At 44.7% G+C, this 23,161-nt stretch overlaps 1 protein-coding gene across 1 annotated transcript in view; it reads left to right on the top strand.

Annotated features, from left to right (window-relative positions):
* Nucleotides 1–23,161, top strand: part of CSMD2 (CUB and Sushi multiple domains 2) — a 661,952-nt gene that overhangs the window by 584,101 nt on the left and 54,690 nt on the right. Inside the window, exons 47-51 of the mRNA XM_032640663.1 lie at nt 3,012–3,200; nt 5,608–5,754; nt 8,474–8,662; nt 21,279–21,464; nt 22,490–22,684. Of these exons, the coding sequence (XP_032496554.1) occupies nt 3,012–3,200; nt 5,608–5,754; nt 8,474–8,662; nt 21,279–21,464; nt 22,490–22,684 (906 nt within the window). The remainder of the gene's footprint in view (nt 1–3,011; nt 3,201–5,607; nt 5,755–8,473; nt 8,663–21,278; nt 21,465–22,489; nt 22,685–23,161) is intronic.

Below are 23,161 nucleotides of genomic sequence, written 5' to 3'. Positions count from 1 at the left end.
CTGAATTCTCTTAACTGTTGCTTGTCTGTAAGGGTTTTAATTTCTCCATCAAATCTGAATGAGAGCCTTGCTGGGTGGAGTAATCTTGGCTGTAGGTTTTTCCCTTTCGTCACTTTAAATATGTCCTGCCATTCCCTTCTGGCTTGCAGAGTTTCTGCTGAAAGATTAGCTGTTAACCTTATGGGGATTCCCTTGTGTGTTATTTGTTGCTTTTCCCTTGCTGCTTTTAATATTTTTTCCTTGTATTTAATTTTTCATAGTTTAATATGTGTCTTGGCGTGTTTCTCCTTGGATTTATCCTGTGTGGGACTCTCTGCACTTCCTGGACTTGATTGACTATTTCCTTTCCCATATTAGGGAAGTTTTCAACTATAATCACTTAAAATATTTTCTCAGACCCTTTCTTTTTCTCTTCCTCTGCAACCCCTATAATTCGAATGTTGCTGCATTTAATATTGTCCCAAAGGTCTCTGAGACTGTCCTCAATTCTTTTCATTCTTTTTTCTTTATTCTGCTCTGCAGCAGTTATTTCCACTATTTTGTCTTCCAGGTCACTTATCCGTTCTTCTGCCTCAGTTATTCTGCTATTGATCCTTTCTAGAGAATTTTTAAGTTCATTTATTGTGTTGTTCATCATTGTTTGTTTGCTCGTTAGTTCTTCTAGGTCCTTGTTAAACATTTCTTGTATTTTCTCCATTCTGTTTCCAAGATTTTGGATATCTTTACTATCATTATTCTGAATTCTTTCTCAGGTAGAATGCCCATTTCCTCTTCATTTGTTTGGTCTGGTGGGTTTTTACCTTGCTCCTTCATCTGCTGCATATTTCTCTGTCTTCTCATTTTGTTTAACTTACTGTGTTTGGGGTCTCCTTTTTGCAGGCTGCAGGTTCATAGTTCCTGTTGTTTTTGGTGTGTGCCCCCAGTGGGTGAGTTTGGTTCAGTGGCTTGTGTAGGCTTCCTGGTGGAGGGGACTGCTGCCTGTCTTCTGGTGGGTGGGGTTGGATCTTTTCTTTCTCATGGGCAGGGCCGCATCTGGTGGTGTGTTTTGGCATGTCTGTGAACTTAGTATGACTTTAGGCAGCCTGTGTGCTAATGGGTGGGTTTGTGTTCCTGTCTTGTTAGTTGCTTGGCATGGGGCATCCAACACTGGAGCTTGCTGGCTGTTGGGGGGATCTGGGTCTTAGCATTGAGATGGAGATCTCTGGGAGAGCTCCCACTGATTGATATTACATGGGGCCACGAGGTCTCTGGTGGTCCAATGTCCTGAACTCGGCTCTCCCACCTCAGAGAATCAGGCCTGACACTGGGCCAGAGCACCAAGACCCTGTCAGCCACACGGCTCTGGGAGCTCAGGCAAAGTCACCAGGAATCATCTCCAAATGTTAAAGACTTTCAGCTTACTAACCAAGAGGAAATGCCTGCCCTTTCATTTTTGTTGATGGTTTCCTTTGCTGTGCCAAAACTTTTTAGTTTGATATGGTCCCATTTGCTTATTTTTGCTTTTGTTGCCCTTGCCTGAGGAGACAGATCCAAAAACATATTGCTAAGACTGATTTCAAAGAGTGTACTACCTATGTTTTCTTCTAGGAGTTTTATGATTTCAGGTCTTAGATTTAAGTCTTTAATCCAGTTTGAGTTTATTTTTGTATATGATGTGAGAAAATGGTCTAGTTTTATTCTTTTACATGTAGCTGTCCAGTTTTCCCAATACCACTTCTTGAAGAGACTGTCTTTTCCCCATGTGTATTCTTGCCTCTTTTAGGATAGATTAATTGCCCATATATGTGTGGACTTATTTTTCTCTATTCTGTTCCATTGATCTATGTGTCACTTTTTGTGCCAGTACTATACTGTTTTGATTACTGTAGCTTTGTAGTATAGTTTGAAGTCAGGAAGCATGATAACTCCAGCTTTGTTGTTCTTTCTCAAGATTGCTTTGGCTATTCAGGGTCTTTTGTGCTTCCATACAAATTTTGAAGTTATTTGTTCTAGTTCTGTGAAAAATGCCATGGGTATTTTGATAAGGATTGCATTGAATCTGTAGATTGCTTTAGGTAGTATGGACATTTTAATAATAGTAATTCTTCCAGCCCATGAACACAGAATATCTTTCCATTTATTTGTTTCATCTTCAATTTCTTTCTAGATATCTTAGTACTACTAATCAGGTCACAGCCACGCTCTGCTGTTTCCTTCTGTTCCTGGTGTAATTATCATCATCATCTCTATAATTTATGGAGGCATGCCATACATATATTATTTAGTATAATATGGTAATATATTATATTATACTATATGATCTTAATCTTATTAAGATTATATATTATAATAATAAAATAATCTTAATTTATTAAGATTAAAATAATCTTTAAAGATTAAAGAATAATCTTTAATCTTTTAATCTTTAAAGATTAAAATAATCTTTCCTTAAAAGATTATTTTAAGGAAAAAGAGACCTTAAAATAATATATAATTATATAACATTTTGTGTAATACAACAGCCCTGTAAGGTAGGTGTTATCTTTTTGGGTTGGAGATGGTGAAGCTATTGCACAGAAAGGAAATAATTTGTTCAAGACCACACAGGTAGTAAGTGACAGAGGTGGACTATAAATCCAGGTGTGTTTGACTCAAAATCCCATGGGCTTACCTCTGCCCTATACTCTCCTTGTACAAATCAAACTCATTTAGCTCTTGGATTCGAGGATGGCTTACAGTTATCTGTATGTACGTATCATTCCCACCTGCTCCAAAGCCCATATCTGAGCTAAGAAGTGATTCCAACCAACTGACCAAGCCTGAGTCTCAGCAATATAGTAACGTTGACACAGAATCTGAGACCAACTCATGCCATGGAGCAGTAAAATGATGGGTATTGGAGTCTTGCTTGAATGTGCTCAAATGCCGTCTGGTTTTCCAATGGTTGTCTTGTTCACCAGGGAAAAGCCAATGTGTTGGCACTCGTTCCATCTCCATCCCATGTACCTGGTATTTCTCTTTCTTTCTCCAAGTGCACTGCCCAACGAATGAGCTTCTGACAGACTCCACAGGTGTGATCCTGAGTCAGAGCTACCCGGGAAGCTATCCCCAGTTCCAGACCTGCTCTTGGCTGGTGAGAGTGGAGCCCGAATATAACATCACCCTCACAGTGGAGTACTTTCTCAGTGAGAAGCAGTATGATGAGTTTGAGATCTTTGATGGTAAGTAAATCAACTTGTGCCCTGCTAAAGATAGCACAGACTGGCTTCAAAACCCCAGGAGTCTATGATGCAACCTCCCAATTAGGACTTTCCAGATGCTCCACACAAGGTCTTTCCCTACCACAGAAACTCCAGTGCCACGGAAGCTGATGAGTTGTATGAGCAGGCCTGCTCATGTTACAGCCTAGACCTGCTACAGCACCCTTTCTTTAATCTAGCCACCACTCAAAGCTAGCCCCTTGAATGTCAACCAATAAATGGGTCATAACAGCACTCCCAAGTGAAGAGTATGCTGCTTCCAAAACCCAAAGAGGTCTACCAAACACTATGCTTTTCTCTTGGTGGTAGGAGGGGAAAGGTGCAATAACCTGCCCTTTAATTTGGAGGATATGTCTCAGCATGCCCCAGACCACAGGACCCTAAAAAATTCACCTGGCTCTTTGTAGGCTTCCTCTTACCCTTTGGAGCGTGTGTCTTGCAAAGGCATCTACACTAATTGTCCCTTCTGGCACATCAGATCCAATTAATACGATGTCATCAATATAGTAAATCAATACGCTGTATTCTGCAGGATGTCCAGATGGTCCACATCTCTTCATACTACATTATGACAGAGCAGGAGAATTAACATAGCTCTGGAGCAAGACCATGGATGTATACTGTTGTCTCCCTCATGTAAATGCAAATTGCTTACAATCCTCCTTTCTGGCGGGTATAGAAAAGAATGCATTGCTAGATCAATAACTGCATTTCATATAACCAAAGCTATGATAATCTCCTCTAATGAATATACTACATCTGGCATAGCTACTGCAGTTGAGGCTACTACTGGCTTAAGTTTTGGGGACAAGACTCCATTTCTTACCAATCCCATCCCTCATATAACCCAGTTGTAACAAAGGAGCCATAATAGTGCTTTGGGTCCCAGGTATCAGCATCAATTCACACACTCTGTATACAAAAGTCTTCCAAATATCCAGACATTCCCTTTTCCCCAATGTTCAGTTACCTGAATTAATAGTGGTGGGTCTTTTGGGATAAAGACTCGGGAATCACTACCGGATCCAACCGGTGTTATTTTGTAGGGTCCTTTTTCATAAGGACCCAGCCTCTCCTTCAGCCAAAGTATTCTGGAGTAAGAAACGAAACCTGGCTCAAGTCTCCAAATTACTCCAGGGATTGGAACTTTCTACACCCTTTTGGTTATATATTCATGATCTGTTTTCTTCATATGTTCATTTTTTTTGGCCGCCCATCTATCTTGCCCTTAGGAATACCATGTTGTGTCAGCCACCTCCATAGATCCTGCAGGTCAGGCCCTCCTGGCTGCCATCCCAACCTTGCTGCCCATTTTAGTAATTATGCCAACCAGTACTTCTGCCTGGCCTCTGTATTTAGGCTCCTTTCCTCCCCATCAATACTAGGAAGCCCAGCTTGGTGACAGCCTCTCCTCCCATCAGCTTCCGCCTACAGAGGACAGCCAATTCTCAGGTTGTTGATGTTTGTCCTCACCCCCTCAGCAGTGCATTCCTTATTGCTTTAGGAACTGGTGTGTCCCCCAGATCCTCCCGAAGGTCACGGTCAGCTGGTGGGTGTTCTGGTCTAATACAGCAGACCTATCCCAGCATGCCATTCCTCTGAGCCGTTTGACCCCTTCCTTCATAGTTTGTCCAGCAGTTCTGATGGCTCTCCTTTGTTTAATGTGGTCTATTACTTTTGCCAAGCTCCCAAGAGCTGTCTCGGCAGCATATGAGAACCATCACTTAGGGCTCTTTCCAGGATAATAAATCCTGTGTTTTGGATTATCTAGCTTTGTACTCTGCCTCCCTTGAATCAGCACCCTTGGGATGCACTTCCAGGCATCTAAGGAAGAGAGAAAGAACAGGGAGGCCTTTCTGGAAGAGCCTTGGAAGGGACCATTGGGGAGCTATGTTATTTATGGCATTGAGACATGATCATGTTTTCCTCTAGCTTTACTGCTATCTATTCATTCGTAAATATTTTTTCTATGTGGCAGGGACTGAACTGTTTTTAGTACGCATAAGTAGGATGGTGAGATAGAAAATGTTCCCAGGTTGAAAACCAGCTCTTCTTTTAACCCGCTGCTTGACTGTGGGCAAGTCCCAGGATGGCAAATAGGTGTCATCTCACCTGCCAACAGCTATGTGTTGTCAGGGACTTCTTGGATCCCTGCTTTAGGGCTCAGGAGGGGAGAGCACCTAGAGCAAAGCCTGTGGATACTGAGAGAGGAGCAGATGGACCGGTGATGGTGCTGAGTTACCATCCCAAATCTTCACGTCTACACTTGAGGAGGGGAAAATCGGAGGTGGTCACATTAAAGGTATCACACCTAGTATCTCTGATAGCTGTGATAGTCTGTAATCCTGTGTCCACACTCTCCTCCCAGGTCCCTCAGGACAAAGTCCTCTGCTGAAAGCCCTCAGTGGGAACTACTCAGCTCCCCTGATTGTCACCAGCTCAAGCAACTCTGTGTACCTGCGCTGGTCGTCTGACCATGCCTACAATCGGAAGGGCTTTAAGATTCGGTATGCAGGTGAGTAAAACATAAAGACTCATGAGAAGGGCCACAACTCCCGAGCCCCTCACATTTCTCACCCAGAAGAATAAGCCATGGGCTATGTCCTCGTGCCTGGCCGAGCTCCTCCACACGCCTGGGGACTGGCAGCCTTTCTTCTCCTCGTGGGCACTCTCACCTCTGCCTGCACAGTGTCCTTGACATTTTCCCACCTCCCCCTTTTCTATACCTCTCCCCACTTTTAAGCTCTTCCCTCTTTCTGCTCATACTGCCAGCCTGTGTCTTTTGGATAAGTTTATTGTATATGACCTGATAAGGCCTATAGGTGGTCCCGTCCCTAACACTGTTGAAATGTTAATAGAAGGTCCTTTAAGCCAAAAAACCCTAAGATGTGGGTCCCCAACTGGCAAATCTTAGAAAAGCAGCAAACGATGGGTTATATTCCAAGTCCAGGAGCCTCTCTTCTGCTCTGCAAGCCATATCTCATAGGCAGTGTCAGATCGAGGGCCAATCCAACTGGATAGCTGAACAGCCAGCCATCTACAAGGAGCACAAAAATATCCTTGGAAATAAAATGAGATGGAGAAAATCAACGTTATCTGAACTCCCACCACGGGGATTACTGTCTGTCGCTGGAAAGAAAATTTGAAAAGCTGCTTGCTGCCCATTTTGCAGGGCAGTGGGTCCGTTGAACTGCTGGCTGGCTCTGTGAGCTTGGGAGCAGAAATGAATTACTTAAGACCATGGCGAGTTCCACCAGGCGCCAGTCCCCCTGCAGCACTCTTTCCCCTGGCTGCATTTAGCCTGAGTTCCAAACAAACGTTGGACAAATTTTCAAAGAATATTGGTTAGAAGGGATGTCAGATATACATATTATAGCCTGAGTTGCCCCTTGTCTCAATCCATCTCTTCTCATGGGCTGCCGACTTGGAAGACCAACCCAAACTTAGCGGGCTATCGAAATCTTAAGAAACTCTTAGGTATGGCTTTGGGGGTGGTGGGGGGACGAGCCAGATGAAGCTGAGGGGAGCCTGGGAGGAGAAGGAGCTTTACTATCTCAGCGTCCATTTCCTCTGCAAAGTGGACCCCAAATTCCTTTCCCCCACGCACACAAGAAGGAGGGTACCTTCACGCCCCCCAGGGTCGGCAGTCGGCTCTGTCACTCAACCTCTTCAGGCCTCGGTTTCCTCATGATGGAAAAGAGACCTTGAGCCATCTGTCAGGGAGGTTCAGGCTGAGTTCCTAGAAGCTACTAACGCAAAAGAGGAATAAAGCAATTGAGGAGCATTTCACTATGCTAGTTGCTAGACTCTGAACTAAAAGCCATTAAGGAGTTGTGCTTCCCTTGATGTTTTTAAAGATTAATCACCTGTTTGTGGGTAATGAGTCAGTTGTAATTACAATACATACGCCACATAGAAAGTGAATTAATTACGTGGTGAAACAATGAGTCCTTAATGGAAATACAGTAGAGCTGTGTACTCTGTACATGCCTCTATCACTGTGACTAAGTATATTTTATAACTGAGATTCTTGTTCTTGACCGAGGTAGACTTGTAGATACCACATAAACAGGACACAGGTGGCAAAGCAGAAGTAAGGAAGCGTTTCTGGCTTGAAAAGGAGGTATTTTAAAACATCAATTTCACCAGCTGAGGGATGTGGTCACGTAAGAGGCCAGAGGACCATACCGTGGGGAGGATGCAGGAAGGGTCCTGTCATCTTCATCCTACCTTGATCCCATGCCAAGGACTCTTAGAGCAGATGAACGGGCTTGCTCTCTGTGCTCCTTTGGTCATCCCTCTTTCCCGGCCTCACAGAACTTCCCCCGAGCATCCCTGGCAGACGTTTTTATTGCCAAGTTCTCTAAGGCTGGGGTTTTTGTCTGTTCTCTTCACTGTTGTATCCCCAGCACTTAGAACAGCACCTGGCATATAATAGACACTCTCTATCTGTCTGTTGAATAAATGAATGAAATAAGTTGAAGCCAGATGTTGAGGGGGAATTAGGACTGTGGATTTGATGCCCTGGGTTGCCACAGCTCTCTCTCCCCCCATCCTCCACACACAGCAGAAAGCAGGACAGGGACCATTTACTGAGCACTGAGTGCCCTGCACTGGGCTGGGGGTTTTACAGACACGATCCCATTTAAACTGTCCCAAAACCTATGAGGGAGGCATTGCCAATCGCAATACACAGGTGAGGAAAATGGACCTGAAAGCGCCTCAAGTCACTTGTCCCAAGTCACAGAACTGTGGAAAGGTGGGAAATGGGACTTGAGCACAGCCCTGACTCCAGAGGCCTCGCCCCTGCAGTCACACCCTTCTGGAACCAACCCCATTGGGTTCTATTTTCTGTGTCCCTTTGGGATATGGTGGGATTCGAGAGCCTGAACTCAGCTGCACAGCTAGTGCTGCCTCCAGGTGCAAAGGGGACCCAGTACTTCATGGAGCTGTTTTTTTCTTGTTTTCCTCTCTTTCCTTTCCTGTTTTTCCTTTCTTATCCTTCCCTTCTCTTTTCCTTTCCTTTCCTTTCCTTTCTTTTCCTTTCTTTCCTTTTCTTTTCTTTGGCTTTCCTAAACTGGCTGCTTTTCAGTATCAACCTCCTCACCAGCAGTGGACCTGGCAGTGGTGAAGATAGGGACAGAGAGGGAGAAGCAAGGGGGCGGGGCCTGCAGGAAGGACCACCTCTGTCTTCCCGCTGTGTGTGGTCCCCTGACCCTCATCTTGTTATCCAGCTCCCTACTGCAGCCTGCCCAGGGCTCCACTCCATGGCTTCCTTCTGGGCCAGACCAGCACCCAGCCTGGAGGCTCCATCCACTTTGGCTGCAACGCCGGCTACCGGTTGGTGGGACACAGCATGGCCATTTGCACCCGGCATCCCCAGGGCTACCACCTGTGGAGCGAGGCCATTCCTCTCTGTCAAGGTGAGAAGCAGGTGGGAAAGAGGTGACAGGTGGCTTGGGTCCTACCCGCAACTTGGGCTTGTCCCAGGACCAATCACTTCCAAATGTGGGCTTCCTCATAGATAATTAATTCATTCTTTCAGCAAAGGATCCACAACATCTGAAGCCCTGGGGATATACAGATGTGTAAAACACAGCGTCAGTGTTTTCAGAGAAGGGGGGGAGATGGATATGTAGCCACAAAAATGCCAAATGACAGAGGAAGGAAGTGCTATATCAGGAGTGCAAACAGTACTGTGGGAGCCCAAGGTTAAGAGGGGACCTACCTGCTCCTGTACAGCTAGGAGGCTTCCAGAAGAGGGGTTGCTTGGGCTCATAGAACAAGGAAAGTTGGGGGCCAGGCATTGGCAAGGAAAACATTCTAGGCAACAGCCAAAGCGTTTGCAAAACCACAGACTCTGAGAGAGATCACAAAATATGCAAAGCAATTGGGGCTGGCAGAAGTGCCAGGTCCGGTGGGAGGAGACGAGGGGCAGAGGGAAGCAGGGTGAACAGTGACCATCACCTACGCGGTCATCAGCGATCAAGCACGTGATATATACCAGGAAGTTCGCATGCATTGCTTTTGATCATTTATGGGATTTTATTTTCCTTAAAGTAATATACATTCAGACTAGAAATCTGAAGAAGAAAAAAGAAACTATAGATAATGCCAAGGAAAAAGTGAAAATGACCTATAACCCCATCAACTGAAATCACTGCTGTTAACATTTCCTTTGGTCGTTCATATATTGTTTATAAAAATGGCATTATTGGTGTACAAATCTCTTCATATTTTGTTAGCATCTATCACATGATTAAATACACTTAGTCATCAATATTTGCAATGGTTGTGTAGCATTATAGACAAACTGTCATTTATTCAAGTATCATCCTATTGTTGGTCATTTGACTTTCTGTATTTTTTGCTACTATAAACGATGCTGCTGTTAAAATCCTTATAATTCCGTCTTTGGGATCATCCATATTTATTTCCTTAAAATAAATTCCCAGAAATGAGATTATTGAATCATACGTATACAAAGTCTACAGCTTTTGATACTCGTTGCCATCCAAAAAGTTTGTCTTCACTTATACCTCCACCAGCAGCTTGTTGTCTTTCCTCCCAGATTCTCAACATTATATACTGCATTTTAAAAAAGAAAGAAAAAATTTACCAATTATATAGACAAAAACAAGAAATCAGTTAAGGTTGAGGTTCTTGTGTTTTGGTTCCCAGCATGGTGACGTACTTTTTTAATGACATCTGTCATCTCTGACCCTCACAACCTTCTCGGGCCTGTGCCTGAGCTTTCTCAAAGAACAGAAGCAGTGCATCATTGATATTCTCTTTGATGCTTTAAGCAAAGTTCACAGAGGACTGATTGTCCGCAAGTGGCAAACGTCTTTTGGCTTCAGTTTCCATTTTTCTAACTGTATCCACACAGACAAGTCTTTTTCCCAAAGTTCTAGTTGGAAGCAACCAGGCCTCTCACCTCTATCTTTTGTCACTTCCCAAAACCAAGTTCTGTCCACTCATCCCCACACTGCTCTGTGCTGCTTCTCTCCATCCCCAGCCCCAGCCCCAGTTCCTCTCCGATGCCCTCCCTCTCTGCCATTCCCTCCGTGCTCTCTGGAATCCTGGTTCCATGGCCAACAAGTGTACACCCTCAGTCACCGCCCAGAAGGCTCTCTTCACTTCCTTCCTCCACGGAGACTGTGGTTCTCATCTGAGAACACAGATGCTGTGGCCCTTTCAGGGGAGGGGGCTCATCCCCTATTTCCCACAGAACCCAGGGCAAAAGGCCTGGCATGCTTCCCTTTCCCTGCTGCTGCTTTCCAAACCATACTTCTCCACTGACAAACACAGCACATTGGAGAGTCTATGCATCCTAACGCTTTCTCTCTCCTTCCCCTGCCCGTTCTCTCAGTACGCATTCTCTCCCTCAGAGGCCTCATTCCACCACAAGCTTTCAGGTACTTTGTGATTCTCCCCACTCCTCTCCTACCCACGGGAGGTGTCCCTCTGGGTTTGGGGGACTGTGGTGTGTGATGGAGATCACTAGACAGCCTGGTAGTCTCTCAGGCTAAGAGGTTACCTTCTGTCCTCTCAGTTATCCAAGAGAGAAGGGCCAGGGAGGGGCAGTGAGATGAGCTGCCTTTGGCACCTTTCAATCTGAACACTGTCTCTCTCCAGCTCTGGGAAACTTCCATCTATGATCATTCCATCCCCTCCACTTTCTCTGTTCTCTTTTCCTGCAGCCCAGACCTGCTGGACCTCCTGGGCTGATTCCCTGTGTTTCCAGTCCTTTTCTCTCTCATTTTCAGTCTCTGTCTTTTTGGTCTATATTCTGGGAAATTTCATTTACTTTTCATTTTGTCGACTGAAAAAAAATGCACAGCCTAAAAGTTGAGAATTATGTTTTATTTGGCAGAATTAAGCCCGGAAGATAGCCTCTCAGTTATTCTAATGTTTTTATTAGCATCTGTTAGACCCATTGAGGGGAATCAGAGACCAGAAATAAGGCTTCCCAGACCAGTTTTTGTTTGTCTGTTTTAAATTAAAGGAGTTCTTAGGTTAACCATTATATCTTTTTCCACATTCTAATTTGTTTCCCCCACCCCCAAAGGTACCAATAAAACAGCGCTTTATAATGAAAGTTCTCTAAACATTGATCAGTTTAGAAGTTCCTCCAATTTAAAGGATCCATAATCTGGCCATTAATGAGATATATGTAAATAGTGGACTCAAATCAATAAGACGCAAGAGGCATCCCCATAAGAAAGTGTGAAGGATGTAGCCTTCACAAGATCTAGAAAGTTTACTCCCCAAAACAGTCTAAGAAAGTAAAGGTCTTCACTGTACAGGCTGTTGCAACAAAGGTTAAGACGGCAAAAGCCGCTGAGAGTCGGCACAGTCAGACAGAAGACGGCTCAGAATCCCAGTCTACTTGATTGCCAGATGTGTATCATATGTGCACCTCTCAGATGGCAGAGACCAATTTTTGAAAACACACACACACACACACACACACACACACACAAAACACCTAAGAAGATCAGGTAGAAGATTTACACCTCAAAGACACAGGAAGAGAAATGCAAGTTCCCCCTAGAAGAGCTTTTGGGTTTTTGGGGGGTTTTTTTGTTTTTGTTTTTTTCGGTACACGGGCCTCTCACTGTTGTGGCCTCTTCTGTTGCGGAGCACAGGCTCCGGACGTGCAGGCTCAGCGGCCATGGCTCATGGGCCCAGCCACTCCGCAGAATGTGGGATCTTCCCGGACCGGGGCACGAACCCGTGTCCCCTGCATCGGCAGGCGGACTCTCAACCACTGCGCCACCAGGGAAGCCCCGAGCTTTTGTTTTTTTAAGGTCAGAATTCTGAAAAGATGTTTTATCAAGCCGGCTTTTTTTTTAACTTAACGGCATACGCAATAAAAGAGCCCCATATTGGCCATTTTAGGTTGAGCTCTCCTTTGATATAATTTTCCCAATTAATTAGGTACTTGCAAGTATAAGACATGAATCTGGCTGGAGTGTTAGCTGGAGTTTGGCTTTCTGATGCCCCTCGTTTTTTGTTTGAGAGACTCTACTTCCCTCTTTAAAGCTGAATTTGTTGAGGATAAAAGCTCCTAGTGAAATTGTGTGGTGGGCCAATGTGCTCCTTATAATCTTGATGCCTCTAGGTTTCTACCCTCGAGTTGTTTCAGCTCCTCTTCTTGTCTCGGGTTCTCCCTCCCGAGCACTGTGGGTGCTCAGATCACGGAATGGCCGGTTCTTATTCGTGCAGAGAAAGTTGTTTAATTAAAATGAGTTGGTTTCCCTGTTAGCAAGTCCAAGCTCGCTCTGCTTGCCGCACGACAGGCCAATAAATCGGGAGACGAGGTGCTGAGGCAACAATACGACTTTATTTGGAAGTTTGGCAGCCTGAGAAGATGTTGGACCAGGGGTCTCCAAAAAACCATCTTACGGGGTCTGGATGCCAGTTCCTTTTATAGAATCAGAGAGGGAAGTAAAGTAAAAAGGGCCATCAGTCTTGCAAAACATCTCCTGGAATGGCCAGCCTCGGGGAGCGGATGTGTTAATTTCTTTCTTGAAGCCATTCACAGGTGGGCAGGGTTCCCTGAGGCAGGCCATGATGTACGATTATAATAACAAAAGCAACAAAAAGCAAAGGCTGAAGTCCAAGAAACAGATCCAACATGGAGTCACAATTGGCTCTTCCCTGTTACAGTTCCCCACTGTGAATGTGCATTCCACAATCTTGTGGGAAAAGGGATGACCACCATTCTAACTGCTCAGTCAGATGGATCTTTCTGGGAGTGTCCGCCATTGGTGCCAGTGATCCAAATGATGAGATTTGTCTTCTTTTGTTCCTCTTTGGAAGTGTCTGCTTTACACCTGTAGACTTAAAAAATATTCACAACCTAGAAAGTTGAGAGTTATCGGGAATTTTGAGTCCTCACGTCTGGGAGGCCACATCTCAAGTTTAAAAATTTAGCGTTTTTCTATGTATGAGAAGATACAAGTGTCTGGGCTCACTGAAATCATTCCTTTGATATGTACCACAGCCATCTGGGGTCTGTATCCTGTATTTTCACATTCTGAGTTTCTTCACGGCTCACCGTAGGAAATGGCTGCGATCTGATGCCTGCTAGATGGCAGGTATTCTTCTCCTTCCTGAGTTTCCTCAGGGTTCACCGGCTGACTTTGGAGGGGAATTTGACCAATATTTGGGAGACATGTCTTGATCAAATTTTGTCCCACAGCGCCGGGAGGCTCATCCCAGGTCAGGCGAAAATTGTTGATATGCCACTCCAGGTGCTAATTTTTGGATTAGGCCCTATTGATAGTTAAAGATTCTCTGGATCCTCTGTCTAATTATGATGAGGAGACATTTTCCCTTGTTGCTTCTTCCCATACGTGGAATCACACTATTACAACTATTTTATGTTATAAATGTGAGAAGTTTTGCTGGGGGCCTGGTTACACGCTAGGCACTGTAACAGACAACAGTCTTATGAAATAGACAGGATATAAGTAATGCAGCTAGGAACACTGACAGAGACAGAGTGCAGCAGGGACACACAAAGCACAAACAATTTAGAAACCAAGAACAAATTAAAACGATTAGTATAATCGTATAAGTATATACGATACACGTATAAGTATATACGATATATATAAGTATATATATATTACTAGTTGTAATTCCAGTTCCAATAACGAGTGACCAAAGGAACCATAACTGATTTAATGAGCCATCCACAGTTTCACTGTACTGGTCATGCATACTTAGACATGCATGGCTTAATCTTTGAGATATGCTACTGGCAGGATCAACCCGGTAGAGAGAAAAAGATAAATGTTTCATCTTTGTTTACAAAGGCATACTTTATCAACTTGTTGTAGGTCATAGCATAAGAGAAAAGGTTTTTTTCTGAAAAACAAAGATTAAAGCCAGTATATTTCCCAAAGTCATAAAGTTATTGTAAGGGCGGATCTTAACAAACGGCACCGCGAAACAGAGGAAAGCTTCAAGTGCGCTTTATTAGGGAGCGCCCCCGGGCGAGGTTCACTGGTCCGAGAGAAAGGGGGCCAGAGAAGTCGCACCCGGGCGAGGGTTGGGCAAGATTTTATAGCGGAAGAAGGGAAAGGGGTGTGGTGAATCTGGGAGGGCGCAGGGTATTCCTTATTTGGTGGTCTTTTCGGGTATCGTGGGGGACCGTTAGTCCTACCCCTCGAAAGGCGGGAAGGCTGGGCCGGGTGGAAAGTCCCCAGGTCACTTCCTGGAACTGTGTGGTCCGGAGAGTTTCGGTCTGATGCAAGCTGTGAATCTGATTGCGTTCCCCCGCCTCTGGCCAGTTGGCCTTACAGTTATAAATCATATTTGCCAGTTCATTCAGTCCCATATTTACTAGTTCATTGATTAATTCCTGTTGATCCGGTTGAAGTTATCAGGTTTTCCATTAGTTTTGTCATTTGTCACCCAATCCAGTGATATTATCTGAAGGCTATCAGAAACTTATATTTGTCAAAAAGTTCCTTTTTATGAGTCTTCTTGAAAATCTTCATTTTGTTAAAGCATCAGGACAAAACTTAAAATAGCATGGTTAAAGATTTGAGTACAATGCAAATAGCAGGAAACAGATATTTCTGTGACATATAACATTTTAGAATAACTAGAATTATGATTGATAACATATCAGGACATCATATCAGCTGTTAGGGATTCCGTATAAATTTTGGAATATCTATATTAAATATTCTATAACCTAAGGTTCATCTCCAATCACTTGACAATGTTTTTGAAGTAATTTAACATACCAAATAAACTTAGTTTGACATTCCTCTCTCTCTCAGATGTCTCAGAGATGCTGTTTCAAAGTATCCCAGAGTCAGCTGGAGGCTAAAAGGCTTTAGTCAGATTTTGATATTTGGGAAGTTTGTTAAAAATATCAAAAATGTTTTAAAACACAACAGGGGGGCTTCCCTGGTGGCGCAGTGATTGAGAGTCCGCCTGCCGGTGCAAGGGGCACGGGTTCGTGCCCCGGTCCGGGAGGATCCCACATGCCGCGGAGCGGCTGGGCCCGTGAGCCATGGCCGCTGAGCCTGCACATCCGGAGCCTGTGCTCCACTACGGGAGAGGCCACAACAGTGAGAGGTCCGCGTACCGCAAAAACAAAAACAAAAAACAAACAAAAAAAAAACACAACAGGATCATAGGTCACTGTGAAACAATACTTACTCATTTAACCAAAGTCACAAAATGATTAAAAGAAAACAAATACAGATCACCTAAGGGCACAGAGACTCATACAATCTGTTATCAAAAAGGATCACTTCTAACAGAGAGAGATCAAATTCGTCTTGTATTAGCTTACTTAACAGAATCCATTTACTTAGTTAACTTCAGTCTAAATTTAGTTAATCCTGACCTTGTATAAAACTTTCTCAGTAAAATGTAATTCCATTCCTCATACCTTCTTAACTGAAAGCACACATTCTACCATACTGAAATGTTTTATTATTTTCAATAGCTTTAATTATATATTTAAATTAGAATCCCCGACTCTTAAAAACCTTAATTTCTAGTGAAAACCAAGAGATAAGTAATAGTTACCAGAATCTGGAGAAACTATTTTCGATGATTTTTAGAACATAATTATTCTTATAGAGTGTACCTAAAGCTCTTATCTCATTTCCATTTACTTTAAAGTTTCATCATATCAAGTTATTTCTCTTGCTGACAAATTTGCAACAGGTATAACAAGATTTTATTTAACTTCTGTTAAACCTAGGTGCAGTGAAAGTGTTATACTTAATATTGATGGCTCTAAAGACATGTCTATATTAATTAGATCAACAAACAAACATAATACCAGGTATTAATTTAATACTAAATATTTCCCAGTTCACGTGAACCTGAAAACCCATTTATCTTAATTTCTCTTGTATTTAGAATTGTTTGGTTTGTAAGCACTTACTTTTCTTTAAGCCAATTAAATAGAGATCATTTACAGATTAACCGCAGCAATGTTATCCAAAGACAAAGACACATACAAACACACAAACAGAGAGACATCATAGCTCTCATTTCAAAATTTCAGCCCTGAGTCGGGTACAGCAATGTAAAACCCATCAATTTACAAAAGAGGCTGGATTAAAATTGGGTTTCTGGCAGATGGAACAAATCAACCTCACTTGTCTAGATGGCTAAACCCTTTTTACTAATATTTATGGAAAACAGGTTCTAAATTACTTTACCCTCTTTTTCAAAATTTGCATTTTAAAAAGATGGCAGAGTTAAGGGTTCCTGAGAAGACCAGATAGGACATTTGCATCTCAAAGATACAGGCAAGTTTCTCCTAGGATGACTTTGTTTCCCCTTTGTTGGTCTCTGAGCAGACAAAGCCATTACAATCTTTCGGGCCTTTTTCATATTTCTCTGGATGCGTTCAGCCTTTTCGGCCGTATCCCTATTATTGAAAAGCAAATAAGCCAATTGGAACAAATCTTTCATTGGAGTCTGAGGACCAGCAGTTGCTTTCTGAATTTTGCACCTGATGTCTGGGGCAGACTGGGCCATGAAATGCATAGCCAAAAGGTCCGGTGCCTTGGGGGAGGAGGGATCCACATATGTTCGGGATCCATGGCCCTGTAGGATGAGGTCCCCTAGTTGGCATTCTGAGGTTGTAAGAACGAACGGTTTTGTACTTCTCCAGAAACTCCCTTGACCGGGATAGGCTGAGAAGTTTTCTGTGCCACCTTGGTGTTTACCACAGAATATGTGGCACCCATATCTATTAGAAAGTCAGTCAACTTGTTCCCCACTGTCAAAGTTACCCGGGGCTCCTGAGGGGAAATTAGAATTGGACGCCTCAAGTCTAAAGGAGTCCCCTGGCCTCTTACAGGATATCGGCGCAAGGGAAATTGCCCTGCTGCAGAAGTGGCTCCCGGTCCAAATTGGTTGCTCTACTGGGTCTTAGATGGTGATACTAAACCAGGTTCCTGTGCTCCAGGGGTTACTATAGAAACTGCTATTTGATCCCCATGGGTAGGGGAACCAGGAGGTGGTGAATATGTTGGCAGCAGGGGGTTGGGGGGGTGCAGGTGGAACACCTGCTGGTGAAGACTGCTCAGCCACTGGGGGAGCTGGATAGGCTGGAGAGGGGGTTAAGTTTTGGAATAACATGTCCCCACTCTAATTTTCTCCCTCTTCCCCCTGTAGAATAAGTTCCTTCTTAGGTTTTCTTTCAGATCGCTGCACCATAAGGTGGCAGCCCTCTGACTCCTTTTCCTCCTGATGCAATAACATAAATGCTTCTACATACGGAATCTCATCTCTTTTCCCTGATGTTTTGCAAAACACTTCTAACTGTGAGATCATATAATTGAGTGAGCCATTCAGGGGCCATCGTCCTTCTGATCCTAACGTATATTGGGTCCACACCCTATTACAAGAGTATATCATGTCTTTCTTAGTCATAGGCTCACGGCTATGTTTTGCCCATTTATCTAATATACGCCTCAAAGGGCTCTCTCTCGGGATAGATGGAGTATTTCCCATTTTTATAAGTTTGATAACATCAAAACACAAAAGACGCAAATTCCAACACAAAAGGCACAAACAAATTCTAGCATCGATGCACACAAAACCAAAACAAAACCAAGACCAAAACCAACGAACTAGTTCCCAACGGACCAGTTCCCAAAATCAGGTAGAGTCCAACAACAATTCCCCTCTCCAACAGGGTACCCCAACCAGATTGGCTTGTCCCATAAAGGAAAAGCCCAAACAGAGGGGGGAATATGTTCCCTGTGTGCACGCCAGAGCGACTTACCCTCCAAAATCGAGTCCGTCGACTCGTCGAAGTTTGTCGGTTCCTTGCTTCAACTGCCCAGTGCTGGGGTAGCCGGTGCTGCTTCAGGGAACTCTGAAGGGAAGATCCTCAGGACAAATGATCCTGGCAGCTGCTAGGGCCTCGCCCCGATATTCCCCAACGGGGACCTGCCAGCCACGAGCAGCAAGGTTCCCAGCTGGCTCAGCCAGATTTGTTACCGAGTCCAAGCTCACTCTGCTCGCCGCACAACTGGCCAATAAATCGGGAGACGAGGGGCTGAGGCAAGGAATACGACTTTATTCGGAAAGGCAGCAGACCGAGAAGATGGCGGACTAGGGTCCCCAAAAAACCATCTTATCAAAGTCTGGATGTCAATTTCTTTTATAGAATCAGAGAGGGAAGTAAAGTAAAAAGGCAGAACAGAGAGGGAGAGGCGGGGAGGAAGTAAAGTAAGAAGGGCCGTCAGTCTTGCAAAACATCTCCTGACATGGCCAGCCTTGGGGAGGGGAAGTGTTAATTTCTTCTTTCTTGCAGCCATTCACAGGTGGGCAGGGTTCCCTGAGAGAGGCCATGATGTATGATTATGAGAACGAAAGCAGGGCTTCCCTGGTGGCGCAGTGACTGAGAGTCCACTTGCCGATGCAGGGTACATGAGTTCGTGCCCCGGTCCGGGAGGATCCCACATGCCGCGGAGCGGCTGGGCCCGTGAGCCATGGCCGCTGAGCCTGTGCGTCCAGAGCCTGTGCTCCGCAACAGGAGAGGCCGCAAGAGTGAGAGGCCCGCGTGCCGCAAAAAAAAAAAAAAAGAAAGAAAGTAACGAAAAGCAGAGGCTAAAGTCAAAGAAACAGATCCAACATGCAGTCAAAATTGGCTCTTCCCTGTTGCATCCCCGTGGGACCACTGCACAGCGTGAGGACTTGCCTCCACCACTCCCGCAAGTTTCTCAGTTGCCTGAGAAAGCCCTTCTCGGCCAGGAGGAGATGTCCCTTCTTCGGAGCTAAAAGCTCTCATGTAATATTTGCACTTTTATCCCAACACGTTCTCGCATAGGCAGCTGATTTGAGGGAAAACGTCAGGTAAGCCTCCTCCCTGACCACTCAGCCCAGACCGCTCAGCACCTTTCGACTGAGCAAATCCCAGTGTCTTTCAACTGGGCTCTCCTAGTATCTTTCAAATGCGGAGACAGGTACCTGTTAGACACCACCAAATAAAACTCTGGATCTTCAACCAATAATCAGGAGCTCCAAGAACCAGGAGAGATTCACCCGAATTTGTCTGGATTCTCCGAGGAGGCGGATGGGCGCCAGAGGCCTCTGCTGGTGCAGATTCCAGACCCTCGTAGAGTTCAGGTGAAGGAGAGAAGTATGCTCTAGGTCCCTTCGTCAGTCACCAAAACTGTCGACTGAAAAAAAATGCACAACCTTGTCGACAAAAATTAATCGATAGTCAATCAATGAAAGAAGTGGAAAATTTTATTCGAGCCAAATGTGAGGATTATAACCCAGAAACAGCATCTCAGAAAGCTCTGAGAACTGTTCCACCCGTTAGATGTCAGAGTTATATAAGTTTTTTGGAGCAGAGGGCTCTATGTTAAATGACGTATTATTGACAGTTTACACAAACCGGACCTAAATGTCATCGTGGCCCCTTACAAGATCAAGAGGAATGTTATCTTTTAAGGGGTTGCCTTGTTGATGGTAGGAGAACGTAGCTCTTTATGGTTGAGCAGGTATGTCTGACAATGGGGGAGGTTTTGTCGAGACATAAGGCAGATACACCATGCACACTAGGCAGAAAATTTTTTGTTTAAGTTTTTCCTGTCTTGCATAAAATATGAAGTTTATTTCACAGCCTAAAAGTTGAAAATTATGTTTCTATTCAACAGACTTAAGCCCAGGAGACAGCCTCTCAGATAGCTCTGAGGGACTGCTCCGAGGTGGCAAGGGAAGAGCCAGGATGTATAGGAGTTTTTGCAACAAAAACCAGGTGGTCAGGACAGCAAAAGATTACTATTAATTAAAGAAAACCAGACCTCTCAGGTTAATGAGTTTAGTGCTTTTCTCTGTACAAGATGCCAGAGTCAGGGCTCGTTGAAATCATTCCTTTGAAATGCACCTTAGCTATCTAGGGCCAGCATCCTGTTCTTTCCATTCCTGAATCCCCTCAGGCTGCACTTTCGAGGGCCGCTGCTGAGGGGGCAGCCTATGTGTCTCCATCCTGAGCTCCCCTAGCGCTCACCGTTGGGGGTGGCTGTAGGGCTGAGATGGCTGCAGTATCCTTTGTTTGCTGAAACGGCAGGCAGCCATATCTTTGTCTACAATTTCCACCCCTTCTATTTAATGCGTATTTTGGTGATCCTATTTTTAACTTAACAGGGCCCTTCCTTGTTCACTTTTTGTTGTTCTCTTTTCAAAGCCCTCTCTTCTCATTTTATTATACGTCACCTTGACTTTCTCAAGACGAGAAGTTTAAAGTTGTATGTTTTCTGTTACCTGAGTTAGTTCTGTTTCCTAAAGGAGACTTTTCTTTCTCTTTTTAATCTTATCTTTGTTTATCACTTTCATGCTGCTGGTTTCTTTCATTTGTATAGTGATCTTTAATTGTTCATATTTCAAAGTAAAGGCTAGGTTGATTTTTCCAGGTAACAGATGTGGGTTACCTCTGCTGTTATTATATGCAGCTATCATTGCCCACTAGGTCTCTCCCATGAATAAGAAGTTGAGTATGTGGCAGAGATAAGCAGACAGAGGGGCAGGCTTTAGGCTGAGAGCCTTTATATTTAAGGATTAAAAGAGCTTTATCCCAGGATGCCTACTTCTACCATAGCATCCCTAATTCTCTCAAGGGAGTTCTTTCCTTTTTTTTTTTTTTTTTTCTTTTTTTTCCTTCAGTGGGTAAGAAAACCCTCTCTGTTTAGTTTGGAGAATGGCCGCCTGAATGTCTCTACACTGTGTTTGTGGGAAGGGATGGAGAACTGGTCTCACCCCGTAGCTCCCTCCTGTATAATTTGTGCTGCAGCTTCTCAACTCCATTTAATCCATCAACACACTTCTATGTGCATTTCATCTTCCAAATCTTTTTTTTTCATCTCCTCTACCGATCTTCCCATTTTCTTTTTTGTTATGAGGCTTTTCCCTCTTATTAGTCTTTACTATCATTTTATTAAGGCCTCAAGGGAGAGCAAAGATAAAAATATGTTCTCAGAACACCATCCTTGAAGCAGACATGCTCATGACATTTTTTCCCTCCACTAGCTCTTTCCTGTGGGCTTCCTGAGGCCCCCAAGAACGGAATGGTGTTTGGCAAAGAGTACACGGTGGGGACCAAGGCTGTGTACAGCTGCAGCGAAGGCTACCACCTCCAGGCAGGTGCCGAGGCCACTGCAGAATGTCTGGAGACAGGCCTATGGAGCAACCACAATGTCCCCCCACAGTGTGTCCGTGAGTCCTTGGGTAGGGGAGGGGGGTGTGTCAAAGGGCTGGATAAGCAGCTGAAAAGATTCCTGCAAGGAGCGAGCTAAAAATCCAGTAATGGGAAAAGACATGCCCATGGAAGCTGGGGACTCAGAGAGCTGAGACAAGTGGGTACTGCCATCTACCAACCTGGGTTCCCATTTGAAACTGCTTCAAAGCATTGATAGACCATTGCTCCCTGAGATGTTTCCATAAACCATCACAGAATGAGGAATGACTGGTCCACTTCCTTTTAGGTGGAAAAACTGTCAGAAAGTTGGCATGAATGTCCTTTGATCACAGAACTCCAAAATAACAGAGATATACTTCGGTTTTAAGGCCAAAGTCACACACTGGCAGCCTAATGGGCTATATCTAGTCTGAAGATACAAGGTTTTGTGGTTTTGTTTTTGTTTTGCTTTGGTTCTTTGGCCTATGCAGTGCTTTATTAAAAATTTTTGAATTTCTTCCCAACATTTTAAAATCAGAAAATTTTACATAAAAATTCGTATTTCTAGCTTCTCTTGAAAAAGGCAGGTCTGACCAATTGGAATTTGCAGTCTCACATCCACAGTCAACACTGACTGAATGCCACCTCCCTTTCTCTTTTTGGCGGCACGCGGGCCTCTCACTGTTGTGGCCTCTCCCGTTGCGGAGCACAGGCTCCGGACGCGCAGGCTCAGCGGCCATGGCTCACGGGCCCAGCCGCTCCGCGGCATAGTGGGATCTTCCCAGAACCAGGGCACGAACCCGTTTCCCCTGCATTGGCAGGCGGACTCCCAACCACTGCGCCACCAGGGAAGCCCCCCCTTTCTTTTTTAATTTGGCATATCTGCCCACCCCAGCTTGCTAATTCCCCACCCAGCTCACTTCACTCATTGACCACACCTGCCTGGGGACGAACGGCTCTTGGATTCATCATTACTGCGTTACGGCCTCCCAGTCCCCAGCTCTGGGTTGTCAGCATCTTCCATAATTAATTTATTAATCCTCTCTGCGTTTTACCTCCCCAGCTGTGACCTGTCCCGACGTCAGCAGCATCAGTGTGGAACACGGCCGATGGAGGCTCATCTTTGAGACGCAGTACCAGTTCCAGGCCCAGCTGATGCTCATCTGTGACCCTGGCTACTACTACACTGGCCAGAGGGTCATCCGCTGTCAGGCCAATGGCAAGTGGAGCCTCGGCAACTCTATGCCCACCTGCCAAAGTAAGCCCAGGAGGGCAGGGTGGGCAAGTTTGGCACAGTGCCTACACCCTGAGCCGTCTCATACCTGGGCTGAATTGGGGTTGGGGGGGGGAGAAGAGGAGTATAGCCAGGGACTGCAGTGAACCTTCTGATCACTCGCCTAGAACCAGGAGCTGGGGAGAGGCCTGTTCCTTTAAGGAAGCACTTCTCAGCATCTTGTCATCTTATTAAAAAGCTGCCTCTGTCCAGGTGAGCATCCACTAATTCATTTACTCCACATTCATACCAGGTATTGTAGAGGTATGAGGAGAAAAGGTTGTGGTTCCTGCCTACAAGGAGCTGAGAGTCTACTGGAGAGGCAGACAAATAAAGAAGCAAGGATAACAAAGTGTGATAAGACCTATAATGGGAGTGTGTACAGGGGGAATGATTATAACGCAAGGGACCAGGCCACCTATGTGTGCCTGCCTCTTCTCCACTGTTTGTTTTTCTTTGGTT

Source organism: Phocoena sinus, chromosome 1 (assembly GCF_008692025.1).
Source record: "Phocoena sinus isolate mPhoSin1 chromosome 1, mPhoSin1.pri, whole genome shotgun sequence".
Taxonomy (NCBI): domain Eukaryota; kingdom Metazoa; phylum Chordata; class Mammalia; order Artiodactyla; family Phocoenidae; genus Phocoena; species Phocoena sinus.
This window is presented reverse-complemented; position numbering and strand designations above follow the sequence as displayed.